General features: G+C 47.0%; 1 protein-coding gene across 2 annotated transcripts in view; it reads right to left on the bottom strand.

The window, feature by feature from the left end:
• Positions 1-25521, bottom strand: part of LOC135822871 (E3 ubiquitin-protein ligase UBR4-like) — an 84906-nt gene that overhangs the window by 39849 nt on the left and 19536 nt on the right. For both annotated transcript variants that reach the window (XM_065335708.1, XM_065335709.1), the window contains exons 17-62: positions 25275-25392; positions 25008-25110; positions 24530-24629; positions 24208-24234; positions 23722-23801; positions 23155-23304; positions 22687-22833; positions 22315-22407; positions 21608-21736; positions 20612-20847; positions 19671-20349; positions 18859-18925; positions 18427-18508; positions 18053-18143; positions 17482-17603; positions 17122-17225; positions 16897-16986; positions 16544-16605; positions 16303-16356; positions 14960-15024; positions 13996-14184; positions 13777-13828; positions 13385-13476; positions 13178-13220; positions 12534-12661; positions 11977-12049; positions 11450-11521; positions 10821-11237; positions 9675-9857; positions 9415-9492; positions 9117-9155; positions 8834-8923; positions 8370-8468; positions 7809-7868; positions 6962-7204; positions 6429-6513; positions 6174-6246; positions 5437-5647; positions 5178-5281; positions 4311-4431; positions 3654-3743; positions 2800-2940; positions 2486-2570; positions 2103-2319; positions 1548-1749; positions 298-559 (exon numbers count right to left, since the gene is read on the bottom strand). In XM_065335708.1, coding sequence (XP_065191780.1) covers positions 298-559; positions 1548-1749; positions 2103-2319; positions 2486-2570; positions 2800-2940; positions 3654-3743; positions 4311-4431; positions 5178-5281; positions 5437-5647; positions 6174-6246; positions 6429-6513; positions 6962-7204; positions 7809-7868; positions 8370-8468; positions 8834-8923; positions 9117-9155; positions 9415-9492; positions 9675-9857; positions 10821-11237; positions 11450-11521; positions 11977-12049; positions 12534-12661; positions 13178-13220; positions 13385-13476; positions 13777-13828; positions 13996-14184; positions 14960-15024; positions 16303-16356; positions 16544-16605; positions 16897-16986; positions 17122-17225; positions 17482-17603; positions 18053-18143; positions 18427-18508; positions 18859-18925; positions 19671-20349; positions 20612-20847; positions 21608-21736; positions 22315-22407; positions 22687-22833; positions 23155-23304; positions 23722-23801; positions 24208-24234; positions 24530-24629; positions 25008-25110; positions 25275-25392 — 6048 coding nt within the window. The remainder of the gene's footprint in view (positions 1-297; positions 560-1547; positions 1750-2102; positions 2320-2485; positions 2571-2799; positions 2941-3653; positions 3744-4310; positions 4432-5177; positions 5282-5436; positions 5648-6173; positions 6247-6428; positions 6514-6961; positions 7205-7808; positions 7869-8369; positions 8469-8833; positions 8924-9116; positions 9156-9414; positions 9493-9674; positions 9858-10820; positions 11238-11449; positions 11522-11976; positions 12050-12533; positions 12662-13177; positions 13221-13384; positions 13477-13776; positions 13829-13995; positions 14185-14959; positions 15025-16302; positions 16357-16543; positions 16606-16896; positions 16987-17121; positions 17226-17481; positions 17604-18052; positions 18144-18426; positions 18509-18858; positions 18926-19670; positions 20350-20611; positions 20848-21607; positions 21737-22314; positions 22408-22686; positions 22834-23154; positions 23305-23721; positions 23802-24207; positions 24235-24529; positions 24630-25007; positions 25111-25274; positions 25393-25521) is intronic.

Genomic DNA, 25521 nt, shown 5'->3' with positions numbered 1-25521 from the left:
GGACTCGACTGTGCATGGACCACAGTACAGTCGTGGCCAAAGAAATCCAGCCCACGTGCCGAAAGCAGCACCAAGGCTTATGAGGCCGCTGCGGCCCTCGGATCATTTTTGCGAACATTCATGATGTCATCGAAATGGAAACGCAGCGCTACTTTGACTCGCGGATCGGATTTCCTTGGCCACGACTGTACATGCGAATAAGACCCCCCCTCCCCCCGACTGTACATGCAAATAAGACCCCCGGTCTTCGGCATCCGACAGTACTGTAGTGGCAGAAAAGCCTGGTCAGCACCTAACCTGATGAGTCAGACACGTGATCCTCGCCGGGCCGAAGGAGACCGAGAGCTCGGTGGCACGCTGGACTATGAGCAAACTGGAACAGATTGGTGGGGCGCGCAACAGCTACAGTCCGTGCTACTGCCAGTAGATGCTCAAACGTGGAAACATCCAGCAGTACATTGTCCTCTTTGGCATCAACCTCAACCACAGCGTCATTGCTGGCATCGCGCTTGGCAATGGACTGCAAACAGCGTGCCACGTGCGCCAGCTGGGCTTGATCCTGGAAAATAATAACAAAATGAAGAACAGTGGTCAGGTCAGACACTTTGCTATGCTCTGTTGCTATGTACTCTGTTCTAAACCAGTAGGATAGATTCCAATCAGCAAAGTAAATTCTCATCCTCCACAATATGGCTCCATATCTCTATGCCGGACGGTAAGTTGGACACTAGTGGAAAACATGACATTGAAGTGCAACACACTTCAAGCATCAGCAATCAATAAAGTCAGAGGCATCTAAAGTACTGCCCCATGAAATCTGAGCACATGAGTCAAGTAAGTGCCGGGCGCTGTGCAGCCCTAGGCCTGCATACACTGGGTTGTGAAATGGTGCGGGGTATTAACTTGATCGGATTTCATTGAACAAAGGTGTACAGTGCAGCTACAGACGAGAGTACTGAATTTCATTGAGCAGCAGTGTAGTGCAGGCGAGAGTACTGGATTTCATTGAGCAGCAGTGTAGTGCAGGCGAGAGTACAGTCGTTCCTCTCTAATCCGGCACTTTATAAACCAGCACCCTCTATAAACCAGCACAATTTTCAGTAGCCAAATGTCCTCTTCATGCACATTGCAGCAGTAGATCAGATTTGTTAATCCAGCACCCTCCCTAATCCAGCAGATTTCCGTGGCACAAATGGTGCCGGATTATAGAGGGACCACTGTACTGGATTTCATTGAGCAGCGGTGTAGTGCAGGCGAGAGTACTGGATTTCATTGAGCAGCGGTGTAGTGCAGGTGAGAGTACTGGATTTCATTGAGGAGCAGTGTAGTGCAGGTGAGAGTACTGGATTTCATTGAGCAGCAGTGGAGTGCAGGTGAGAGTACTGGATTTCATTGAGCAGCGGTGTAGTGCAGGTGAGAGTACTGGATTTCATTGAGGAATGGTGTAGTGCAGGTGAGAGTACTGGATTTCATTGAGCAGCAGTGTAGTGCAGGTGAGAGTACTGGATTTCATTGAGCAGCGGTGTAGTGCAGACGAGAGGACTAACCTTGTGCACGTGGAATGCTTGACGAGTTGGATGCAGAGCAGCAAGGAGGCAGTGCGTCTGTGCCGTCACAGGAGGTGGCATTGGCGCTACCAGTAGAGAAGTGGCAGTCGTAAGCGCCACACCAAGCATGTTCTCCTGCGCACCTAGCGACTGAACCGTAGCAAAATAGCTCTCGAGAACCTCCAGTGAACTTGCCAAGAATCTGTAGTGATTGAGAGCAGGCACAAGGCATGACACAGTTGATGTACACCTACATGCATGTACATGGAGAACAAGCCTAAAGGACAACGGGCATTCTCGTTCATTTACTGTGACCTAGTATGCTTGCTCACAACACAATGTCTCCCAGTGGCGTATCAGTACATTCATGCACACTAATATTGTGTACCATCTACCCAAGAACGAATTTCCTCTCTATGGAGTTGGGTGTTGTGAATGTGGGCCAAGAGCGCAGTGTGGAGTGGTGGAGTGTTTCAAAATGTCAAATGGCCAAGTTCGTCGCAGCTTCTACACACTAACACTACAACAGCTACATAAGAAACAGATAACACCTACCTGCTAGCAGTTGTGATTGGTACGCAGGATGGAGTAGAAGACAATGCGTTTTGGTGCTGCTGCTCACCGATCAGATCACCATCATTCGGAGCAAGAGAACCGGCGCCACCAGAAGTGTCCTCCACATCATCCATCCAGCTGAGATAGTCTTTTGACTTCCCAAAAACTCGTATCGAATGAACCATGGTGATTCCATTGGGATCCGTACTGGGCCCGACTACACAGCAAATAAGCAGTGGAAGAGGGGCACAGATCAATGACAATAGCACAAGCAACGGTATAACAAGTTCCGTATATCCCAATAGCCTATTACACGTCCCAGGACAGTCGAAAAGCCGAACTCCCGCATGAGCCTGCATCGGGAGCTTCAGATCAGCACTTACTGGTCACAGTGAACTTCTTCTGTGCTTGCACGGCATCCTCTCGGGAGAACAGTATGTCATACCAACGCAAGCGAGCTCCAGGTGTCTGCAAAGCAGCACAAACAATGAGAACGTAGTATTGGAACGAAGACATCCCCTCCTCATTCATATAAGAACTTGCACGAACCAATACATGTTTCAAGCAGTTGTAATGCCTTCGGAAAATCAATGTCAAGACATGATAACGAACTGAGTGGCAAAAGATTAAAACTTCAAGATGCAGGCAAAACTAGCGGTGAATAAACAGCAGTGCGGGTGGGACCTGGGACACATACCGTTGTGATAGTCTTGTCAAGCACGGTAGCGTACGTAGGTGTACTGCGATCACTACTATACTGTCCACCCAATTGCAAACGGCAGCCACACATGACCATGGAGCTGTTCGTGTTCGTCACGTCGATAGTGAAACCAGATGACTGCAGGCAGACACAAGGACAAGGTTGTGGCAGAACTGATGAAAGCCACAAGAAAACATTCGGGCTAAACCAAGAAACTTCATTGCGATGTGTGTAATGATGACACGCCTCCTACTACACGACATTCAACACAACAAGCATACTCTGCACTCCGTTTACAGAGTCCCAGGCGGAATCAAGCACACTACACCAGAATGCCGATTATCTTCACCCTTCCGGAAAAATGTTTCAAAGTCGTGATTTCCATGAAATTCACGCACCATGGATCCGGCACCGAAGAGCGCCACGACTAAGCCCCCAAATAAGAAGAAGGGTGGTGAGAAACCGCGTGGCCGCTTTGCCCGAAACAAGGGAAAGAACACCGCTGCAGGACTAGCAGACACCCTCTTTAATCCGGGAGCTTTTCCCGTCATCGTGGATACTACATTTATCCCCGCAGAGGCCTGCTTTTTCGAGCCTGACCTTCTCACGATAAATTTCTCTGAGAGGCTAGAGAGAATTCTAATACATCCTTAGAGTGTGTGCACAAAGCTCAGTAACAATTCAGCAATTGCCCACTGTTCTGTTATATTAACTTATAAGTATAAATTATAGACTGTCTGGTCTGCAAAAACCTTCAGCCAAAACAGTCGTACAGCAATCTAAGCATAGATAATGGTGGCAGAAACCCTCTAACAAAATCAGGAGTACCGGGTGCACTAGTATACAAGTACCTTAGTGGAGGCCAAATACTGCGAGGCCACAGTAAGGCGCTGTTTGGCCTGCTGGGGGCTGTATACTTGAAGGATATCGTTGCCTCCAAACTACACAAAGCACAAACACAGGACCAATAAAAGTTCATACCAAATACACGGCAATGCTCCTTGACAATGACAACAGAATGCCTGACTACCCACCATACAAGTCCAGTCACAAATTCGGGTGGAAAATGAAATTCCAATCGTTACCAAAATCCATCAATTGAAAGTATCAAGTGTGCTCCTTTAATATGGCATGTCCATCCTCAAACTAAGGCTGGAGCTACAAAAACTCAGCACAGCCAACTCTCAGAGAGGACAGGCACTAACAGCTGGATACGGTCTTGACCAACTCAAAACGAGCCAGACAACACCAGTATTGCTAGGCGCTGTCAGCAAGCTCAATGTACCATAGCCGTAACACCGCTTCAGTCCTCAAAGCACATGTGTTATCAACATACATTGATTACCACATTTGACTGGGCAGTTGACTAAGCCATGGATTTTCGAACAAACAACAATTAGACAAGAGCCGTGCGAAAACTGGGAAGTCATCTAGGGCGGTTGGTGATAGGAAAGATGACTGTTTAAAAACAGTCACACAGCAAAGGAAAGAGAGCCCGTCAATTTTACCTCAACATCATTCATAACTGTCAGATTCTCCAGATAGTCCACAGGCTGTGCTGAACTTGCGAAGGATTTGCCAGACTTCGTCGGCTTCTGATGGCGAGCCGGCGAAAGAGACGCAAGTGGACTGCAAGACGAAATCCACACACAACACAAAAGGCACGCAAAAGAAGAAAAGTGTCAATTGGAGTCGTAATGGTCAATGCCCCCATGAGCAAGTAGTATCAAAAATGAGCCATAACAAGAGTACATAAACCAGAGTGTGCAACTCGGGATGGTTCCTGTGGGAGCGTAATTCGTGCAGTACGTCATTTCTGACGGCATGGTAAGCCACAGGTACGGTGAAAAGTTGCGTAACCAGTCACGGTGGTGCAGGCCACTGAGTTTGTCCTGATTTCGGTTTTTTGATACGGATAGCCTGGTGACTTTACTTGTCGGTGGATGTACGCAGCGTACACAGTCACACAAAACACGGAAATCCTGAAACAGGACGTCTAAAATCAAGCAAACTTGGCTGATTTCCGGGCTACGAAACATGAAAATTTGAGCTGTACGCAAGTCGCGGCTTGGCTGACCTCATCCGGGTGACGTAGTGCACGAACTGCGCTGTTTCAGATCTGATATGCACAGTTGCACACTCTGGTTTATGTACTCTTGGTTGTAATGGCCAGTGCCCCCATGAGCAAGTAGTACCCAATATCAAACTTCTTCAGGAACAAGGCAGTGAGATTCTAGAGGGGAAAGGAACACAGACCCCTAGGACAACGAGCAAACGGAATGTGGATGGCCAACGCATCCCAAAAATGCCGTCAGCTCAACATCAAGAGGCCGAGTTACTTAGCGCATAGAGGTAATTTAGCACAGCAAACTGACCTGGCCACGTGGAAGGCTGGCTGTGTCCAGAACTCAGTTGGGCCAGGGTCGACGCCAAACAAGCGGAGAGCTCCATCCTCGCAGAGAACAATCAGTGCAGTGCGCTGCAGCATGGAGGCAAACGAAGGAAAGCAAGTCCACGAGTAAGATTGTGCATCAATGTCGCTGGCAGCCTCACCAATGCAACTACTGCACAGCCTGAAATAGATGAATTTGGTATAATCCAGATGCAGACAGATCCTAAAATAGCACCACTTACATATTCATTGCCAGATGCGTTGTGTCGAATTCCAATAATGCCTTGAACCTTGCTCTTCGAGGCCAGCTGCTTCGTTTCACAGAGGACAATCTTCTCCGGCTCTACCATGATCACAATAGGTGTGTTATTGCTGACAGTCAGTGCACACACTAAGCCTGGGTGACCAGCAACCTCAAGCCACTGGTACAGCGCAGGAATAGTCGACCGGCCACTGAAGACACAAACGCAAAACAAACACCCAGGCACGTGCATAACACACACACACACACACTCAAAATTCTCAGTATTCAGCCTGTTCCGCAGACTGGACGGTCTCTGGACCATGTGACATGCTACAATTGACTGTACTGTACTCCGGCTAACTGTACTAGTAAGTGAAAGTAACCTGCATGCAATTTCCACAGTAGAATTCTTCCTCTGTTAACATAGTACTCAATACTACATAGGCTAGAGCTTCCTTACAACAAAAAAAGAAGGCAGAGGAAGGGTTTGCCTTTATCGAAACTTCCAAGTGATGGGGAGGGGCAGTCACTAGTTATACATAGCGCCCTCTCCCCCCCCCCCCCCCCCCCCCAACCCGTAGGCCAGGTAAGAGCAGGCCAGTGAACTCTCTTTATGGAGGGACAACTCTAAGCAGAGAAGAGCAGGCCATGAGAATGTCAACATTGCCAACAAACTCTCCGCACAGAGTAGGGCTGCTGCTAAGAATATTACCCGTAGTGTCCTGATCTACTTACCTTTTCTGTGGGATTTGGAACCACTTGGCAACACTCAGGTGGTCTTTCTCTAAGCGTGCAGCAAACGTTTTACCTACACAAGCACACACATGTTTGTAACAGGGCAGGTTGGATTTCCACATAAAACAGTAGCAGGGTATGAAGCCAACTCTAACGTTACACTGCAATCAACTGAGCTGATCTACTACACACAACTTCACCAAATAATGGATAACAAAAGGCAGCAAACGGCTGTGCCTCAAAGAATCACCTTACCATTCTGGAAACTGAGGAAAAGCAGCTGCAGGCAATGTGAGTAGTAGATAGAGACTCCACCACCAGCGATGTTTCCAGAGCCAAGCTAAACAACAACAACAATGACGACAACAGCAGCAACAGCAGCAACAGCAGCAGCAACAGCAGCAGCAGCAGCAACAATCGCAACATGGTCAGAGCGGAACACCAGAACCAGTCAAAAAGAAGATGAGCACCCATAGCAAACTAACTAAAAACGAATGCACTGGCTGCTGTGCACCTGCAACATACAGAATGTACATGCACCCTGCCGACTAGAGCAAGTATGGGAATACAGTGGATTGAGGACTGGTCGCCATTTTCCCAGCAGCTGATTACTAATACTTGCACTGAGTGCACACCAACTGAACACAGTACACAGTAACATAACGACAGGCTGGCCATAGGGAACCTCTTTGTAATGACAAGCTCATCATATTCCTAACCAATGCATGGTATCTACTATCTAGTAAAGGGGAAAAAGAGCTAACGAAGCAACACAGTAAGGTATTTACCGGAAGGTCAGCTGACTCAATTGTCAGAGCATTTGTCATGTAGAACGGTCCGAAAGTGGCCCGGCAAGCATCCTCGATGGGCTGCATGTACACAAAGCCAGAGCTGCTCATCACAGCAAACAGCTGCTGGGCAGGCGAGGAGCGGGTCTGTGGCACCACGCTGACTGTAGCGTCGATAATCTTGCCACTCGGCAGCATGAAGTTGTAGATGGGGCTGAGCACGTCTACGCCCAAATCCCAAATCTGCACATTCAGCAGAAGACATGGCACAGCATAGATTCTCAGTTCTGTGAACACATAATAAGTTATGACGTTAATAGAGCATCAACTCATATACACACACAATTATATTGATCATGGGGAGCAACACAAAGCATGCCACACAACACATTATTATGTCAATCCTCAAACTAAGGCTAGAGCTACAAATTCAGCAAAGCCAACTCTCAGAGAGGACAAGCACCAACAGCTGGATACAGTCTTGACCAACTCAAAACGAGCCAGACAACACCAGCATCACTAGGCGCTGTCAGCAAGCTCAACGTACCATACCCGTAACACCGCTTCAGTCCTCAAAGCACATGTGACATCAACATACATTGATGATCACATTCGACTGGGCAGTTGACTAAGCCATGGACAAGAAACGGTTTACCAAACTCAGAACACTGCAAACAGCCAGTGTGCATAAACTGTCAAGTTGCCTTTGGTGCGGAGAGAACATCAAGTGGCCTTTCCCGCAAACAAAAGTGTAGTGGTGTATTGGAACAATATCACCAGAACGCCGTCCCGTTAAATGAGAACAGAAACAAAGGAGAGATGGCATCATGCAGAACGCCAAGTGTACCTTGATGAAGTCAGACGTGATGACAGCCAGCTGCGTCTGTGATCCTGGAATCCACAATGCCTGGATAGGAGAAAAGGAATAAGAGGGGTTCCTATTACTTTCAACCTACTGGTACCTGGAAGCAAGAGAAAATACATCCCAGGAGAGGGTATCTCCACTATGGGTGCTGCACTGACAGAATTTGAAGTTCATGTCATTTTTACAATGCGGATTGCATTGCACGCACATGTTTCAGACGCTTCCTGGGCGTGTGGTGGACAAATCCCCATTTGATTACTTACAAACACAATACAGTTACTGAGTACAGGCCGGCCGGAACCGGACCGGTTGGTCAGGTGTATCCACCATATCGACACACAAAGCACTCGTATGCCCACAATACTACCGGACAAATCAAAAGCTGCTTCCGGCGGTCCTGCAGTACTTCACAGACACTGCTAGTCTCAGCACTGTAACAATGACTCCCAAACCATCTTGTACTGACTGTGATTGCTGGGGAGTGACAACCTAGAAAAGCAGCACAGACTCGTAGTCGTCGCCGTAGTAGCTGCACTCGCTCACCTTGATAATACAATTGTTACCCTCGACGGCAGGATGAAGCGAGATGTGCTGCTGCACAGTGCCTGGCGAAGACGGGGCGAAAGCAAGGACGTGCAGGTCCTGAGGGAGGGAGAGAGAGAGAGAGAGAGAGAGGGAGAGAGAGAGAGAGAGAGAGAGAGAGAGAGAGAGAGACGAAAGAGAGACAAAACCTTTCAGGCCAGGCCAAGCCAGTGAATGACCGGCAAACAGCGTAGGGATGCTTGCCATCACACTGGGCATAGAAAGGATATCGTCTCCACAGCATTGCTGCACATGAATCAGAAGATCTTTAAAAATTGACTATAATCTACAGGCAGCAATAAAAATGATGAACGGTGCACTCATACTCTATACACACTTGAAGGCAAAGTGGCAAGAACCTAAAGAGGTGCATTACTATATTTTTTCATTGAAAGAAAGCAGCTGCAGGTGGCTCATTCACTCACCCTGTGTCCACAGACGGCCACATACTCATCATTGACAGGGTTACTGGTCAGAGACAAAACTGTGAATGGCACGCTTGTGGACGTCATGCGCTGCAGCAGACAGACACACCAGAAGTAAACATATAGTGACACAGGCAAGATGAGCACCACAAAACATGCAGGCAGGGCTGTAGGCAACTATGATGAACCATCAACACAAAGGTAATGAACGGAAGTACATAATCATCTAGGCAAAACACAACACATTGCCTATACAAAAGTGCAGAACACTGACAGTACATACCGTAGTAACCTTGCGCCTTTTCGACTCAGTCTGGGATCCCTAAGATAAGAGGGAAGAACGGTTACAGACAAGGCACGCTTGAAACAACACCACATTACAACCTATTCATAAGTTTGAGGGAGTAGAGAACGGGAGACTACAACTTCGTGCAATTAGTTGATGAGGCACTGGGCTTATTAACCTTACCAGTATTTAGCGAATGGTCCTAATGGCAAGAGGAGCCTCACTTACTTCATTGGTCTTCCATGACAAGACGTACGTATGACAAATGCGCACACGTGGCAGAAACAAAACTTACGGATTCCCCTGAAGCAGGTGTCTTCCTGCGCTGATTATCAAACTGCCGCAAGAGTCCGGACACTTGGAGAATGGTGATCTACGTCAACCAACAGTGAACAATAACACAAGCAGAGACAGCACAGAAAGTCATGGCTTTTCAGGCACCATTGCCAAGCGGTGAGGCTGTGTATCCACGTGCCTGCACGTGTGTGAGTGTGAGAGTGCAGCATCAACAAGACAGTAAACATCAGTATTATAAAGTAGAGAAAGAATGCATACCTTTCCCTTGTCAGGGTTGACAGCCACATGCTGCTTCTTATTGCGCAGGGAAACGACGGCGCACATTGCCGAACGCTTGATTGTACAGGAGCTGAGGAGCTGTCGAATCACATTCCCCTGTTCACCATTAACTTGCACACGAACATTATCAAACAATCCTTCCGTCGACCCAGCAGTACCAATCTGAGAATGGGACATGCACAAACAACAGTCAGAAGGTTCCAGCTGAGAAAGAGGCAAAACCAACAGAAAATCAGAGTTCATGTTGGGTCCTTTAGAAAAGAAGACGAACCATTCTAATTGTCAGGCTTGATATTGCATGGAAGGCGCTAACACTAGTGTTGGGTCCCACTCCCATATATACATGGTTAGCACTTTATCAACGGTACCAAGAGTACATAAACCAGAGTGTGCAACTGTGCATATCGGATCTGAAACAGCCCAGTTCGTGCACTACGTCACCCTGATGAGGTCTAGCAAAGCTGCGACTTGCGTACAGCTCAAATTTTCGTGTTTCACAGCCTGGCAATCAACCAAGTTGGCATGATTTTAGATGTCCTGTTTTAGGATTTCGGTGTTTTCGTGCGACTGTGTACGCTGCGTACATCCGCTGGCAAGTAAATTCACCAGGCTATCCGTATAAAATAAAAAAACAAAATCGGGACAAACTCAGTGACCTGCACCACCGTGACTGGTTACGCAACTTTTCATCGTACCTGTGGCTTACCATGCCGTCAGAAAATTGATGTAGTGCACGGATTACGCCCCCACAGGAACCATCTTGAGTTGCACACTCTGGTTTATGTACTCGTACCCAGCCTAAATACCGACGATTTGGTATCATTTCGACGATCAAAGGCTCTGCTTACGGGAAGGACGAAACGGTAAAATTCCAACTTTTTGGTCTTACTTGAAAGATGGGTTTCACCTCCCCCCCCCCCCCCCCCCCCCCCCTCTCTCTCTCTAGTGTAAAAGTCAAACAGCGCAGACATGGTTGGATACTGCTCCAACATTCAAAAGATTTTACGCCTCAGAGATTGTTCATTGAATGATCACAAAGAACAACATTTTGTTGATCTTTCCATGAATACATCTGTAATCATCGGCTTGGCAGCTTCTTAACACTAGTCACATGTAGAAACTTACCACAAGGCTTTCACTGGTGTTGGTTGCCTTCGGGCTATTGTGCAATTGCTCAACAGCCTTGCAGGCTAATGATCTGCCATGCTGTGACAAGATACTCTGTCCCTGTGCCACACAGCGGGGTAGCAAGGTCTGTACAAGATGCAGGACCGTCTGCGGTGTATTATGCTCGTCCATCAGCTTGATGAGCTGTTTCTTGCAGCCCTCGATGCTTTCCACCATGGTCAGAATGCGAGGCGTTGGTGCACCTGGCGCGTGGGAGGCCGCCGTCTGAGAAGGCGCGGATCGTTGAGCCACCGTACGGCTGGCACTCCTTGTGGACGACTCTTGCTGCGGACCGCCGGTCACTGCGTCTCCAGTGTCGAACGCGGACCTGGTGCTGTCACCGTCAGCATTGTCATTGCTGCGCTTGGAGAGAGCCTACACATACAGAGGACCAGGAAGTACAGGAAGACGCGTTACACATCTGAATATTTAAAAAAGTCAACAGTCCACCACCTACAGAGTTGACAACACAACATGCCCAACTTAGATAGTACACTCCGGATGAAGATTAACAAGAGAGACCGGTACTAGAAAACAACAGATGACAACACTGGCGGAAAATACAACACCGTGACACTGGCACACACCTTGCAGCCATCCTGCTTTGCTCCACAGTCACAGAAGAATGATCCATACTTTGCGTAGACAGTATCATGGTCCTGCGCACCAAACAAAACGAAACAGAATATTTTAGGGGACATGGTAAGAAGTAAGATTTAAACTGATTACACTTTCATGGAATGAAAAGCAAATTGAATACCAGATCCATAAAGAGATCAATGTGGGCCCTTTCCAGCACCGGCTAACCCTTGCAATGGAGGTGTACACAGTCGCGGTGGAGGTGTACACAGTTCACGCTCTGGGCAACTATGCACTGTTTGTTACCGGAGCATGCACCCAGTGGGCTGAGAATGCTCAATGCCAGGCAGAGGCAAAACGTAACACATGGTACAACAGTGGAACAAGCCTAGTTCGTTGAAACTCATGCTCATATCAGTGCAATCATCAGGCAGCATACGGATACTGCTGGCCAATCCAGTATTAAGTACTATTTGTTACAAAGAAAACCAGAAGGCACAAGAACACAGCCTGCTGGAAGAGGCGTATTGCTAACCTTGTGGCAGACACGCGCACACGTCACACAAATGCCGATGTGTCCGACAAAGTTACACGTGAAGCAGTGATACCTGCATTATTCAAATCAAACAAAAATTCACACACCGACGTGTACGGACAAGCGAATGATCAGTGCAGCAAAACATACAGGATGCCAACACAGCAACAGCAATTGAAATCCACATTAAGTTATAACATTAGAAAGTCACAGATAAGTTGTTTGGCTCTAGAAGAGCCAGCTAAAAAAGCACTCCAGAATTTCACAGACATGATAAGGCGCACATTACTCATTAGTTCACACATTGTTCCCCATCTCAGCGGAATCGTCCACCCTTTGGTGATGGTGTGAAAGTGGAGTGGATCACCAAGAATATACTGTGAAGTGGTGCAGCGAGCTAGAAGTATCGCCACACCACAGAAAGTCAGTCAACAGACAGCTACATGTACTCCAGTCCACCGGACAGCACACACACGTACACACACACACACACATACATCCACTACACGTCAGAAAAGATAGGCAACCCGAGGGTTGAGGACAACCTGCACACATACCAATGCTGTTTGGAGTACTCTCGCTGAGTGGTCGTGAACGTGCACAGCTTGTTCAGGGACTCATCCTCGGACTCAACATCACTTTCATCGTCCTCTGGTATGTCATCAGCCCAGTCGCCATCAATGTCCTGCGCAATAAATAACAAACTCAGGAGTTCAAGGCACCATACCTTGATCACGATATATAATCCCTCAATTCGAAGCGTCCAATACTAGGTACTAGCTAGTATACAGAGAAAAAAACTGCACAGCTTTGTTGTTCATTCCAACTACGGGCTACCAGGGCAAACTGGTGTGTAATGAAAAAAACATGTCCATCCTCAAACTAAGGCTAGAGCTACAACAAATCAGCAAAGCCAACTCTCAGAGAGGACAAGCACCAACAGCTGGATACAGTCTTGGCTAACTCAAAACGAGCCAGACAACACCAGTATCGCTAGGCGCTGTCAGCAAGCTCAATGTACCATAGCCGTAACACCGCTTCAGTCCTCAAAGCACATGTGATATCAACATACATTGATTACCACATTTGACTGGGTAGTTGACTAAGCCATGGTTGGACAGGAATTGCAGAAGAGAGAACATGTGCTTGGTGAGACATTCAGGATCACAGATAGGACAGAGAAAGAGTCACAACTGCCTACCTGCAAGCCAGGCTCAGCGTCCGAGGTCGTGTCGCTCTGATATCTGAGGTCACAAAACATGAATGCAGGACGATATTTTCGCTTGTGTTGCATTGCCAGCTTGTGAGTGTGTGCATTCAGACCAGCTACATGCTGACACCTCAGCAAGCCAACTACACAAGTCATAATGCATAACAAAGTAACAAACAGCAGAGTCCAGATGCTTACTTTCCAGATGCCACCTTGATAGCTGCTGAAAGGTTGGATAGATAGCGCATTAGCTGAGTGACAGAATCTAGCATGGGATGACTGAGGATTACCTACAAGAAGAAACCAAAGAAAAGAAACCAAAAAGGAACATTGGAGAAAAATTGAACAACACATTACAGAAAACAAGGAAGAGGACAAAGTCCGAAAATAAGCACAGCAAAGGCCAGGGAAATCCACTGGCATGAATATAACAGCACCTATCATATGGGGTGGGACGGGATGTAGTTCAGCATTACAGTTGAAATGAATACAACAATTAATATTGATGATCTCGGCACATATTGCGTGTGCTTTTAGTTTTACACTGGACATGGGCAAAAATGCAATGCAGTGAACGCACAATGACTTACCACATCGTCTTCACCGTCCACGTCCTTCATTTCATTGAGAAGGACAGCCTCACTAGAAAAAACAAGGACAATCATACACAATGATACAAACACAAAAAGAACACAATTTCATCGGAAACATACAAATCACAGTCATGGTTTAGGTAAAGACAAAAACAACACATGACATGCTGATATATGACAGAAAAATACGAAAAAGGGCACAAAGAACGCGCTTACCCAATTGAGAGCCATTCTGCAGCAGCGGTGCAAAGGAGAATGTGCCCATTCTCCTTACACGCGTCTGCAAGCGATGACGCACAGTGAACGAACAGCGAGAAGCTGATATTCAGGTTACTGTTCAGCAGCTCAGTACCAATCGGAATGAGAGCTTTCAGTATTGCAAGGTAGGAGGAATCGTTGACAGCACTGAACACAGCACACATCAAATACATAGAGAAACAAATGTCACTAACCTGTCAATGCCTGAAGGGCAGCATGCCTGTCTTAGGCAGAACAAAATGGAGGTTGACAAGATTTCAAAAATTGCATTTTAAAATTCTTAACCCACCAGCTTCAGTGAGTTGAAATGGTGAAAGCCTGAAGAAAAAATAGAAATGTCCATCCTCGACCTAAGGCTAGAGCTACAAATTCAGCAAAGCCAACTATCAAAGAGGAAGAGCACCAACAGCTGGATACGGTCTTGACTGACTCAAAACGAGCCAGACAACACCAGTATCACTAGGCGCTGTCAGCAAGCTCAATGTACCATAGCCGTAACACCGATTCAGCCATGTTTGACTGGGCAGTTGACTAAGCCATGGACGTCCGCAATCCATCACAAACAGAATACAGACCACTCCAGCGCTGGCAAGTAACACTCCTATCTCTGTTTCGCCCCTGCACATTGCAAAGATGGATTTCCTTGATCTGCCACCAGCCATCACTGAAGTACTGAAACATGTAATTTTCGGTGTAACTATAATTTCGGTGATTTCGGTAGAGAAACCAGGCACCTAAATTTAAATTACACCTAAAAGCCACTAAGAGTATGCACTGTATGTGAAGAGAACGCTGATCACCTAATTCTACATTACACCTGGAACCTGGCAGGTCCCTGGCAGCTAAAATTACATGTTTTACAGTATACCAGTATTACGCAGAGGACAAGCTAAGAGAACAAGCAAGTATGAATAGCACAAACCTGCTAGCAATCAACTCCAGGATTAAATCCAGGAACGCATCACGTGGGCTGTGGAAGTCGTCCGTCTATGAGAATTCACAATAGAAAAGAAGACAACAGACCCGATAACAATACAGCTCACGGTACATGTACCATCAACAGTGCCGCTCAATGAAATCCAGTCATGCCACTCAAGTTTACGCCGTGCATCATTTCGCGGCCCAGTGTTCGCAGGTCTAGGGCTGCGCAACGCCCGGCGAGATTCGACTGGATTTCATTGAGAAGCACTGTGCATTCTCTTACAGCAACAGTACTGGACAATACAAGACTGGGGCACCAGACCCAATCAACATACTGTAAACGCCATTATTCTAACGAGCCGCAAACACATTTCCGGAAATTGAGTGGTTTACGTGTACCAAAAGTAACGATTCTCACTCATTCCCAACACTATCTAGCAACGGTATAAGTACCGATTTCCGTACAAGGTTTTCTATTTTAACGACAGGTTTCTCCAACTCGTTAGATTAAGCACTTCGTTAGGCCTTTACAGTAGTAACTGACAAAGCCATGTAAATCGACCGACAATGCAAAGCTGGCCTACGCCATGGAGAACATCAGACAGCTATGAAGCTAACACTTGTGAAACCACACAGGCCGGTGGGGCGTAACAATCACTGCACCCACATACTTCAAGCACAAACTCCGAAACTGGTATGCAAGGAGCCCAAACCCCTCCCGAAATTTGAAAAAGAAAAGAAAAAAGATAGAAATGTCCATCCTCGACCTAAGGCTAGAGCTATAAATTCAGCAAAGCCAACTATCAAAGAGGAAGAGCACCAACAGCTGGATACAGTCTTGACCAACTCAAAACGAGCCAGACAAAACCTGTATCACTAGGCGCTGTCAGCAAGCTCAATGTACCATAGCCGTAACACCGATTCAGCCATGTTTGACTGGGCAGTTGACTAAGCCATGGTGGATATGACGACGGCTAGACCTAACGATGCACGCCCAACACAGTGCATCAATTGAATAAACGGCACGCTACTATTACGGCAACACACACACACAGATGACGGCAAGATCTGCCGATCTAACCAGTGGCGTTACACCATATTCTCCGGCGTCAGGACACATACTTTTCCACTCGAAGATCGCCTCCGTGTTTTATTATTATTTCACCGTCCAATGGCAGAAGCCAATGCAAAGGAGGGGGCGTTATACCCCGAGCATTTTCAACCCAACAACTACAGGCTGGAGTGTGATATTCTGCCTCCAAGAAAGGAAGGGGATAGCATACTCAGAACGACTTTGAATCCAGGAATACGGGTATGGCATGTCAATGCATCATCAGTGCATACCTGGAGACTGATGATGAGACGGCGAATCCAGCTAACCAGATCTGTCTCCTTCAGCTGCAGCAGAACACCAGAGCGTTGTACAGATATAAACAAGATAAAAAAATAACCTCCCAAGAGTGTGCAACTCTGCACATGTGGTGTACGACGGCGAGTGACACACACACACACACACTAAAGGATAAATCAAAACACTAGCACACACAAGGAAATATAGTCACATCCAGACCAAGCCACCGCTTACCTCCGGTAGCCTAGAAAGCTGTGTAGTCAACTGGCTGACGGGTTTTGCCTTGGCTTTTTGAGCTACACAAGAAACAAAGGGAAGACAAAGGATGAATACAATCAGACACACACATGTGCACGCGCATCAGTAGTCACTGGCAAAAGACTGGAGCAAGGCGGCACAATACATGAAAAGCAAGGAATTTAGAAAACACGGCACTTTCCATATGGATAAATGAACTGGCCAGCTCCTGGCAATCTCATATCCAGTTTTCCACTAAAAAAAAGTAAGAACATAAAGGTGTGCATGCAGACCAAAGTGCAAATATCACAGCGGTGACGTGATGCACATTGCTTGTTTTCACGACTCACCACAATACTTGGTGAAGAAAGACAGCAATCTGCAGGTAAATGAGCCATCGATGTGTGCCAGAGACGACAGCATCAGCAAATCCAATAGGTCTGGATGAAGAAAACGACATTGAGCACAAAATACGACCGTGTACGCCAGATTTCCCATACATCTACATAATACAAGTGCGATAGAAAACCAAAAACCAGTCTAGACGCACTAACTCAAGAAAAGAAAAAGCTTACCTCCCTCTCCGCTGAAATGAGTTTCGATGAAACGAATTTCGTCCGACTCCAACATGGACACCGGTACAGCGAACAATGCTGAAGATAGCTTCTCTGGCAAACAGCTGAGGAACACAAGATAAACACAGACAATAAACTGCTATGAGAACACCATACCTTATTTGGCGACCATAACGATGACAAACTGGCACATCAAGAACTAGAAGACAAGTATAACCGAAATGTCAAGTTCGCAATACACTCTGTGTCTTGTTTTATTGTGGAATGGTCATTCTCCTCCCCAACTCACACACACACGCGCGCGCGCGCGCGTGCGCACACACAGAGGGGAGCAAAGCAGTTACAACTTGTACAACTTACGAGGTGGCAGTCTTCTGTCTCATGATGAGATCAAAGTACATGGAGACAGTATACTGGCACACATGGTCCCTGAACTCTGCAGAGGTGCTGGATCCCAGTACACCTTCCAATAGGGCGAAACACTGCAGAAGCAATGCACAACATGCACACACATGCATCCTTCACACGATTCAATTTCTATACAGCTTGAACGTGCGTAATCACAGCCAGCCCGGAGTCATGACAATTCTGACTTTGGGATCCACTTGGATCCAGTTTTTGTGCGGATCCATGCATGTTTGGGTGACACATGCGCCAGGAGTGATTGGACTTGGCCTTCCCGGCCTGGGACCCACTCTTGGTACAGAAGTATTACATCTGTGAGCGACCCGGGGAGGGGGTGCCCAACAAACGCTGTACTGTGCTACTGGCAGGGTGGATCCAATTTGACCCAGATAATTGTCGCTATTAGTTGGCTTCTGACGTCATCACTTCCAAACCCTAGAGTGAAATAATACTGGAGCCAAGAAATGCATAAGAAGAGTCCTCGCAGCATAAACCCTGAGAGTGAGTGAACAAAGGTGACGCTTACGGTTGCAAGTGGCTGACAAGTAGCATCCAGCAAGCACGGCACGACAGAATTGATGAGAAGCGAGCGGATTGACTCTCCATCCTCCACAAAGCTGAGCAACGACAAGACAGCAAAGCCAAAAGACAGACAGATTGTTGATGTAAAGGGGATAGAGGCGGGGGGTCAGCAGAAGACAGTCTGCAGCTATATCGAATTGCCTTCCAAACGAACGCAGGAAAACACACCTGTCGCATCCTTCCTAATAGCCAAGAAGGGTACTGTACACTAGGCTAGAGCAGATCAACAAGCATAACCACAATCAAAGACACTGCCCATTCCATACGCACGGTAATTGACTTCAAATTGACAATACGACCAAACGATTCACTACATACTTGCGAATAGAACTGCAGAAGTCCAGCAAACCCTGTATTGTGTGGCGGACGGCAGCACACACGTCGAAGCGTTGGGACGCACCTGCACACACAGACAATCCAGCACACACACACACGCACACACACAAACAAACACACACACACACAGTACATCAGTAAACTTAGCGCATGTACCAAGCTCACACCTCGAAGAACGGCCAGATAAGACACATGCCTAACAGGCTCATGTTTTTTTTTAAAGCGACCATTTGTAGACCTATGGTATTAAAGCGAGAAAGAGAATAATTATGTCAACTTAATATCAGCAAAACTGATGTATACAGATTTCGATCAGCAAACCCAATCCTACAACACGCGAAAGTATTTCCAATAGAGCATACACACTTGGCTCATAATCAAAGAAAAGGGAATAAACCAGCACAGCAAGGTTACCTGTCATAGACGAGAGATGGGCTGCAACATATTCATTCAAGCTCTTAAGCTCATCACCTCCCTCAGCCTAAAACACACACAAACATACACACGTGCGCACACACGAACGCATACAAGCACAATATAATGCATGCCTCAATAATTCAACAAACAAAACCCATCTTTCTTACGCAGCATACTGTAAAACCGGAAAATTTCGGTGGAGATATATTCTCGGTAACTTCGGTACAGGTAATTTTTACCTAAATAAAACACCACCTAAAATTCAACAATGGCATGCCACACAGTGTGCAAAATGCATTTTTGGATCTGGAAAACTGGTTTAAATAATCGAAAACTGGTTTACCGAAATTTACGCGATACCAAACCGTTGATTTTGGGAAATACCGAAAATATTACACCACCAAAAATTCCCGGATTTACAGTACCTTTGAATGGCCACCTGGACGCTATGGCACTATCTAAGCAAGTCCAATGGTTGCATGGCAATGCCTGGTGAAGTGAAACCAGTGCAACAGCTATAAGTTAATGGCAAGGTCATGACAACTCAGTCAAGCTGCCAACTGCTTGCTAATGAAATAAAGGTACCACGTTAACTGTCCTGACTGACTGCCCAGCACTTCAATCTACGACAACACGCAGTTACAGGAAAGTCACCACAAGAATAGTACCAGGCGAGATACATCCCTCATTGCACTTGTATACGGTCATCATTCGCTACTGTTCACTTACAAGATCCAAGAAGCTTACATAAATAGACCAACACAAAATGCAGGAAATTTAACAAATAGCAACTCTTTTGGCTAACTTACATCAGCAGTTGCAGGGTATTTGCTCATGGACATGCCTTTCCAATTCGACAGAGACGCCTGCAGCCAGTTCGGGGTAGCTAGAACCAGTGGATAGCTGACGAACTGTCCTTTTGTTGAGACGATGCCAAGCTGCAGGACTTGATCGTAAGCTGCCAGGAGCTCATCAGAGCACGGAGGGACGGGAGCGGCCGGTGTCTGTGCCTGTGGCTCCTCGCGTACCTTGGGCGAAGAATCGTCCGCCTGCTGTGGTGCGCCACCGCCACTGCCAGTGATACTGGCTCTGAACGAATCCAATTCATCAAGGATATCCATTGCAGCAGAGGAAGTGGCAGGTGATGTTGAAAGAGCCTCAAGAGCACTAGCCATGCCACTGAGCGCACCAGTCAGATTCCTGGCGTGGGCAATGATGTGGGAGAGTTTGCCTCGCTCCACCGTGTCAGCACCACCCGAGGGCAGAGGATTCGTCGGGGTGGATGGTAGTGCAGCAGCAGCAGCACCACCACCAGCGGAAGCAGTAGTGCTACTAGATGCAGTGCCCGCGGTCCGGGCTTGCTGCTGTGATGATGATGCAGTTCCAGTGCGCGTGGCACCAGATTCACTGTTGCCTCCTCTTCCTCTTGGCAGCGGAGGTGGAAGCTGATTGGCTGAGCAGCATTTGGCAGATTGGACAATGAATTTCCTGCAGGACACAAATGCACACAGATTGGTACACCTGGCTCGAGGCACACTTCAAGGGAACACCAAACTGTATAACACGTCATAGTTTAGGTTCAGAAATCAGGCAGACACCGTTTACCTAATTTATGCTACACCTGACAGCACACAGGACACTGAGACTGTTTTGTACAGCAGATAAAACAAACTTAACTCTTCACCTGACCACTCTACAAAACAGCAGCAACAGCAACAACAGAGGCAAGCAGAGAATGAGCAAGTCTTACCTGGCATGTGCAGTAGCAACGGGCAGCGCACGCGTCGCCAGAATGATGGACTTCTGGCAAAGCGTATCCACGGCTGATTGCTCCGCGTCAGCCAAGCTACTGTCAGTCTCAGCTTGCACGTGATCAATCCAGCTGTCGATGCCATATCGTGTTTGCCACGTGCTGATGCCCAGTGCAAGCAGCAGCAGTGGAGCAGGAACACTCTCGCTGTCTAGCTCACCAAGTAGCTTTAGACACTGCAGAAGTGTGCACAACACACACACACACACACACACACACACACACACACACAAAACACCACATAAACATTTGCTGTTGGGCTTGCACGGCTAGAAGAGATCAAAATACAACCAGCACATCCACCATGTAGCAAGGAAGAAGATTATGATCAAGACCATGGCAGACTTCCAACTGGGCTGTTAGTCCAAAGGGCAAGTATACATAAAGCAGAATGCGCAACTCTGCATCTTGCACCATAAAACCACTGCCAAAGAGGAGTTTTTTTTTTATTAGGCCACGATGACTCATTAATAACTAGCTGGTTCAAAGCCATCTCACTAAGATGACGCGCCAAAGATGCGAATGAACACCGTAGTAAACAACATAGTAAACGCAGAAAACATTTAGTCACTGTGCGTGTGTGCGTGTGGCCTACACATACTCATGCGGGATGATAAACACCCAAGACCAATTCAAACAAACAGGCCGCACCAAGACAAACCAACACAAGCTATTGAATTGTCGCCACTGGAGTTTTACTGTAGTGTGTATTCTACAGTGATGCAACACCATGTCATTGCGGGTGTCATTCTAGCCGAGAACCAGTGCCAATTTGCAACGATACTACAGGAAAGAGGAAAGGACCAGCCGCTGCTGCACATACGATGTCTAAGACGACCACTCAAGAGACCTTGACAGGTTTTACTGTACACTACAGCAGTGCAACGTAGCCACCTTACCCCTTCCAATCCAGCAAAGGCAACGTAGCCACCTTACCCCTTCGAATCCAGCAAAGGCCAAGGCGGTACCCTTTTGACCAGAAGCCACTTCTTCTTGAGCCATCACCACAATGGACAAGCAGATATCCATGTCGGCATGCATGCCGCTACTCTCTTGCGCTAATGCCTGAAAAAAAAAGAGGGGCAAAACACAGTGTCACAAACACTTCGGGGCACATACAAAAGGTCAGTACAATCAAGACACGGCAAAAAGAGCTAAACCATGGCAGTAAGGGGTCGTCGCAAAAGTTTTCTGTCGTCCCTAAAACGAACATCGTTCATTTCGTACTTGGACCCCCTCCCCTCCCTCTGAAACGAACACAGTTTGCTATGCTGGACGACGAAAATCGCATGCATGTACATGTCATATGTACAGTGTCGGTCGACTTGCGATTTTGGCTCGCACCCCCTCCCCTCCCCCCCCCCCCCCCCCAAATGAATCAGGTTCGTTTCAGGGACGACAAAAACTTTTGCGACGACCCCTAAGAAAGTGAGCTAGATAATCACATTCCATGGAGGAGTGGCTGGATTGCAATATGCAGTACAACAAGAGGCTACAAAGTAGGTGAGTAGGTGCAGAATAAACACCTACATGTACGCCTAGCACACTCCATGGATCTATACACACGCACACTTCACATCCACACATAGGCATAAAGCTGGGTGAAGTATAATACACACCAAGCTAGGTGAATAGCAACTTACTGAAAACTTCTCTTGCTTCTCGTCGGATGTAAGAGCCCGCAGTTGAATAGCAACAAAACTAGAGAAGATCACCTTGGTCAAGTAAAGCATTGCCTACATACATGATGGATAAGCAACACAACAGAACAAAAACAAGCAGACGGTGTCAATGGACAGACAGATGGGACAAAAGTTATGCACAAACAAAGCAGTGATTCAAGCTGGCTTCTGTCAGAGAGAATATTGTCGTCAATCCGAAATTCAGACGGCAATTCCTATATAAACTCAAGTACTCATCATCTCAAAGCCAGTTTGCTCTTAGAATAATGATACGATCAACACCATCTAGGTATCATTGAATGCACAGCTTCAGTAAGCATGTAGATCACCCACCTGCAATGACAGCGCCGAGTCCGGTGTGATGCCAGCCACATCCAAGCTCGTCATATTAGCAGCGTTAGCCAGTGCAGAGCAGGGAATTGGAAGAGTGCACAGCATCGACCATGTGTAACGCACAGCACTACGAACAGAGGTTGCTGCCTACAGACAAGATACCCATAAGCCAAGAAGCATGCACGCACGCACACACATACACAAAATAGTATACCCATCAGCAATGACAAAACAGCAAGGTCTGCTGAACTACCCTTTCAATTCATTGTTTCCTGCTGCCTATGTAGCACACAAGAACACATCCAAACGTTTTCAATCCAGCACCTTAAATGAAAGACAATGTGGTGTAGCTGTGGTGCACATAATGGCGAGTTCATTATTGAAAAGACAAGTTCTTTAGTTCTCAAGCAGGTAAGGACAACAGAAAAAGTAATGGACGTCATCGTCATTTAATCCACGCTACCTCACCAGTGGCACTTGGTTCTGATACGATGGCTGCTGGTCGTCATCCACGGACACACCACACAAGCTTCCAGCGGCCAAGAGTGACACCAAGCTGCGATAAAAGTCTCCATAGCTGTAGCCCTCGTCACACAGGCTACGCAAAAACGCCACCGCCTGCCAAGTGGAGTATGAAACAAAGCGAGCATAAGAGAACAGTATTATGCCAAAATAAAAATAAAATGAGTCAAATAGCTTGAATGAATTCAGGGGCTTTCATCCGAACGCAGTCTAAAAAGATGTCCATCCTCAAACTAAGGCTACAGCTACAAAAACTCAGCAAAGCCAACTCTCAGAGAGGACAAGCACCAACAGCTGGATACAGTCTTGGCTAACTCAAAACGAGCCAGACAACACCAGTATCGCTAGGCGCTGTCAGCAAGCTCAATGTACCATAGCCGTAACACCGCTTCAGTCCTCAAAGCACATGTGATATCAACATACATTGGCATCACATTTGACCGGGCAGATGACTAAGCTATGGACAAGCGCATACAGACATGTAACACGGCAGGCAAATACATTCTAACGTACTTGTGCACTTGATTCTGTTTGACTTCGAGGGCCTTCTGGGCGAAGGCCATAAAACCGTGGCACCATGTCAATCAGGAGGCCTGTGAAGAATAAAGCAAGAAAGACGAATGCACATCACGCAAAGTGGGTTGAAGGGCAACTGCAGGAAATAGCACTGCAGTGGAGCAACCAAGAACTGCATAGCAATTCACATACATGTACTGTGCTTGCTCAATTAGAGCCCTCCCTTGAATGGTACCCCTGTCCCCGAGAGCCAAAGAAAGCCCTCTCTTGAATAGTGAAGTCAAACTAGTACAGTATTTACGTGGCAGAACACAGCAAGAAGGCAACAGTACTAGCAGATTGCCGACACAACTACAGCAACATGTAAATAGAAGAAGCTGGCTAACAACAGATCACAGGTTTTGAAAAAGGCAGCAAAAGAGCGGCAAGCACAACAATGACAACTGGCAAAGGCGTGACAGTCGGTGACAAAGCGGAACTTACGTAGATGAGGCTGTGCTCCACCAGGATCTAGTGACAGTGGCATGTGACACAAGGCAAAGATGGCAAGGTGAGGATGGCAAAATATGCAGAAACATGCAACAGCATGCACCAATACACATACACACACACACGCGCGTGTGCGCACGTTTTACTTGAAAATACACCGGTACTTTTCAACATGAAAACACTGAAAACGTCCACAAAGTCACACCAGCGGTGTACTGTCTAAACCAGCGCAGCAAGATTCTGAGCATTGCCCATGGAGTGCCAGCCAGACAGTCCACCCCCCCCCCCCCCCCCACACACACACACGCACACTCACCAATGCTCTTGTCGTTCTCAAAAGCAACGTGCGAGAAGTCGGCGGATGGGTAGTGCTTCAGTGTGGAAAAATCAGATGTCCGGAACAAGTTGTGTTTCACCTGGCGATCAATTAGATAAGAGTGCAAAACACAGACAAAAAGAATAGTCGCGGAGACCAGCACAGCCATAGCAAGACCCACGGCAAAGACGATGTAAATAATAAATCACCAGGCAAGTAACTTGACCCGTGGTGATGCTTGCAAATGCTAGTCGTCCCCCTTTCAGCACTTTGTAAGCCAGCAAGCAAAAATGACAATGTCCTATTCATGCACCTTGCAGCAGTAAATCAGATTTCTTAATCCAGCAGAATTTCCTTAGCACAAATGAAGCCGGATTACAAAGGGACCACTGTATTCTCCACAAAACAAATCGTGCATTCTCACAGGAGCACACAACTATTAGTACGCCAGGGGCTGAGGAGTACATGCCGAGCTAACCTTCTCTGCCAAATCTTTCGGCATATACGCAAAATGGTAGAGCAAGTACTCTACAAACTGCAAGACCCTCATCAAGATGAGAGGGGGCCGTTGACAGAGGTCCCTGAAGAAGAACACAAACAAGAAACAAAGGGCAAAAGAGAACATCAGGTTAACAAAGAAACCATGCCAAGCAAACACCCACCCACAGATGACAGTTATTTCAGACTACATAGAGAGAAAGTGAGAGAAGACAAACGCACACACAGAGTCTAGCCTGCATCTTACTGTCGCTTGCTGCAGTCCACGAGGATTCGGACCAGGTCTTTGAGGATTTGCTGACGGGTGGCCAGGGGCAAGCCATTCAACAAGGTTAGCATGAGCTGGAAATGGGCCACTCCAACATCTAGATCACACACATACAAACACATGTCAACAGCACCGGTCGTCAGATCCCTAAATGGAGGTGCAAGCTATGATGTTCTCAAAGAAATTTGGCGAGGATACAGAGTTTTCGTATCATATACAAAGCCTA

This window comes from Sycon ciliatum, chromosome 8 (genome assembly GCF_964019385.1).
Source record: "Sycon ciliatum chromosome 8, ocSycCili1.1, whole genome shotgun sequence".
NCBI lineage: Eukaryota > Metazoa > Porifera > Calcarea > Leucosolenida > Sycettidae > Sycon > Sycon ciliatum.
Note: the sequence above shows the minus strand (reverse complement) of the source record. Positions and strands in the feature narration are given on the sequence as shown.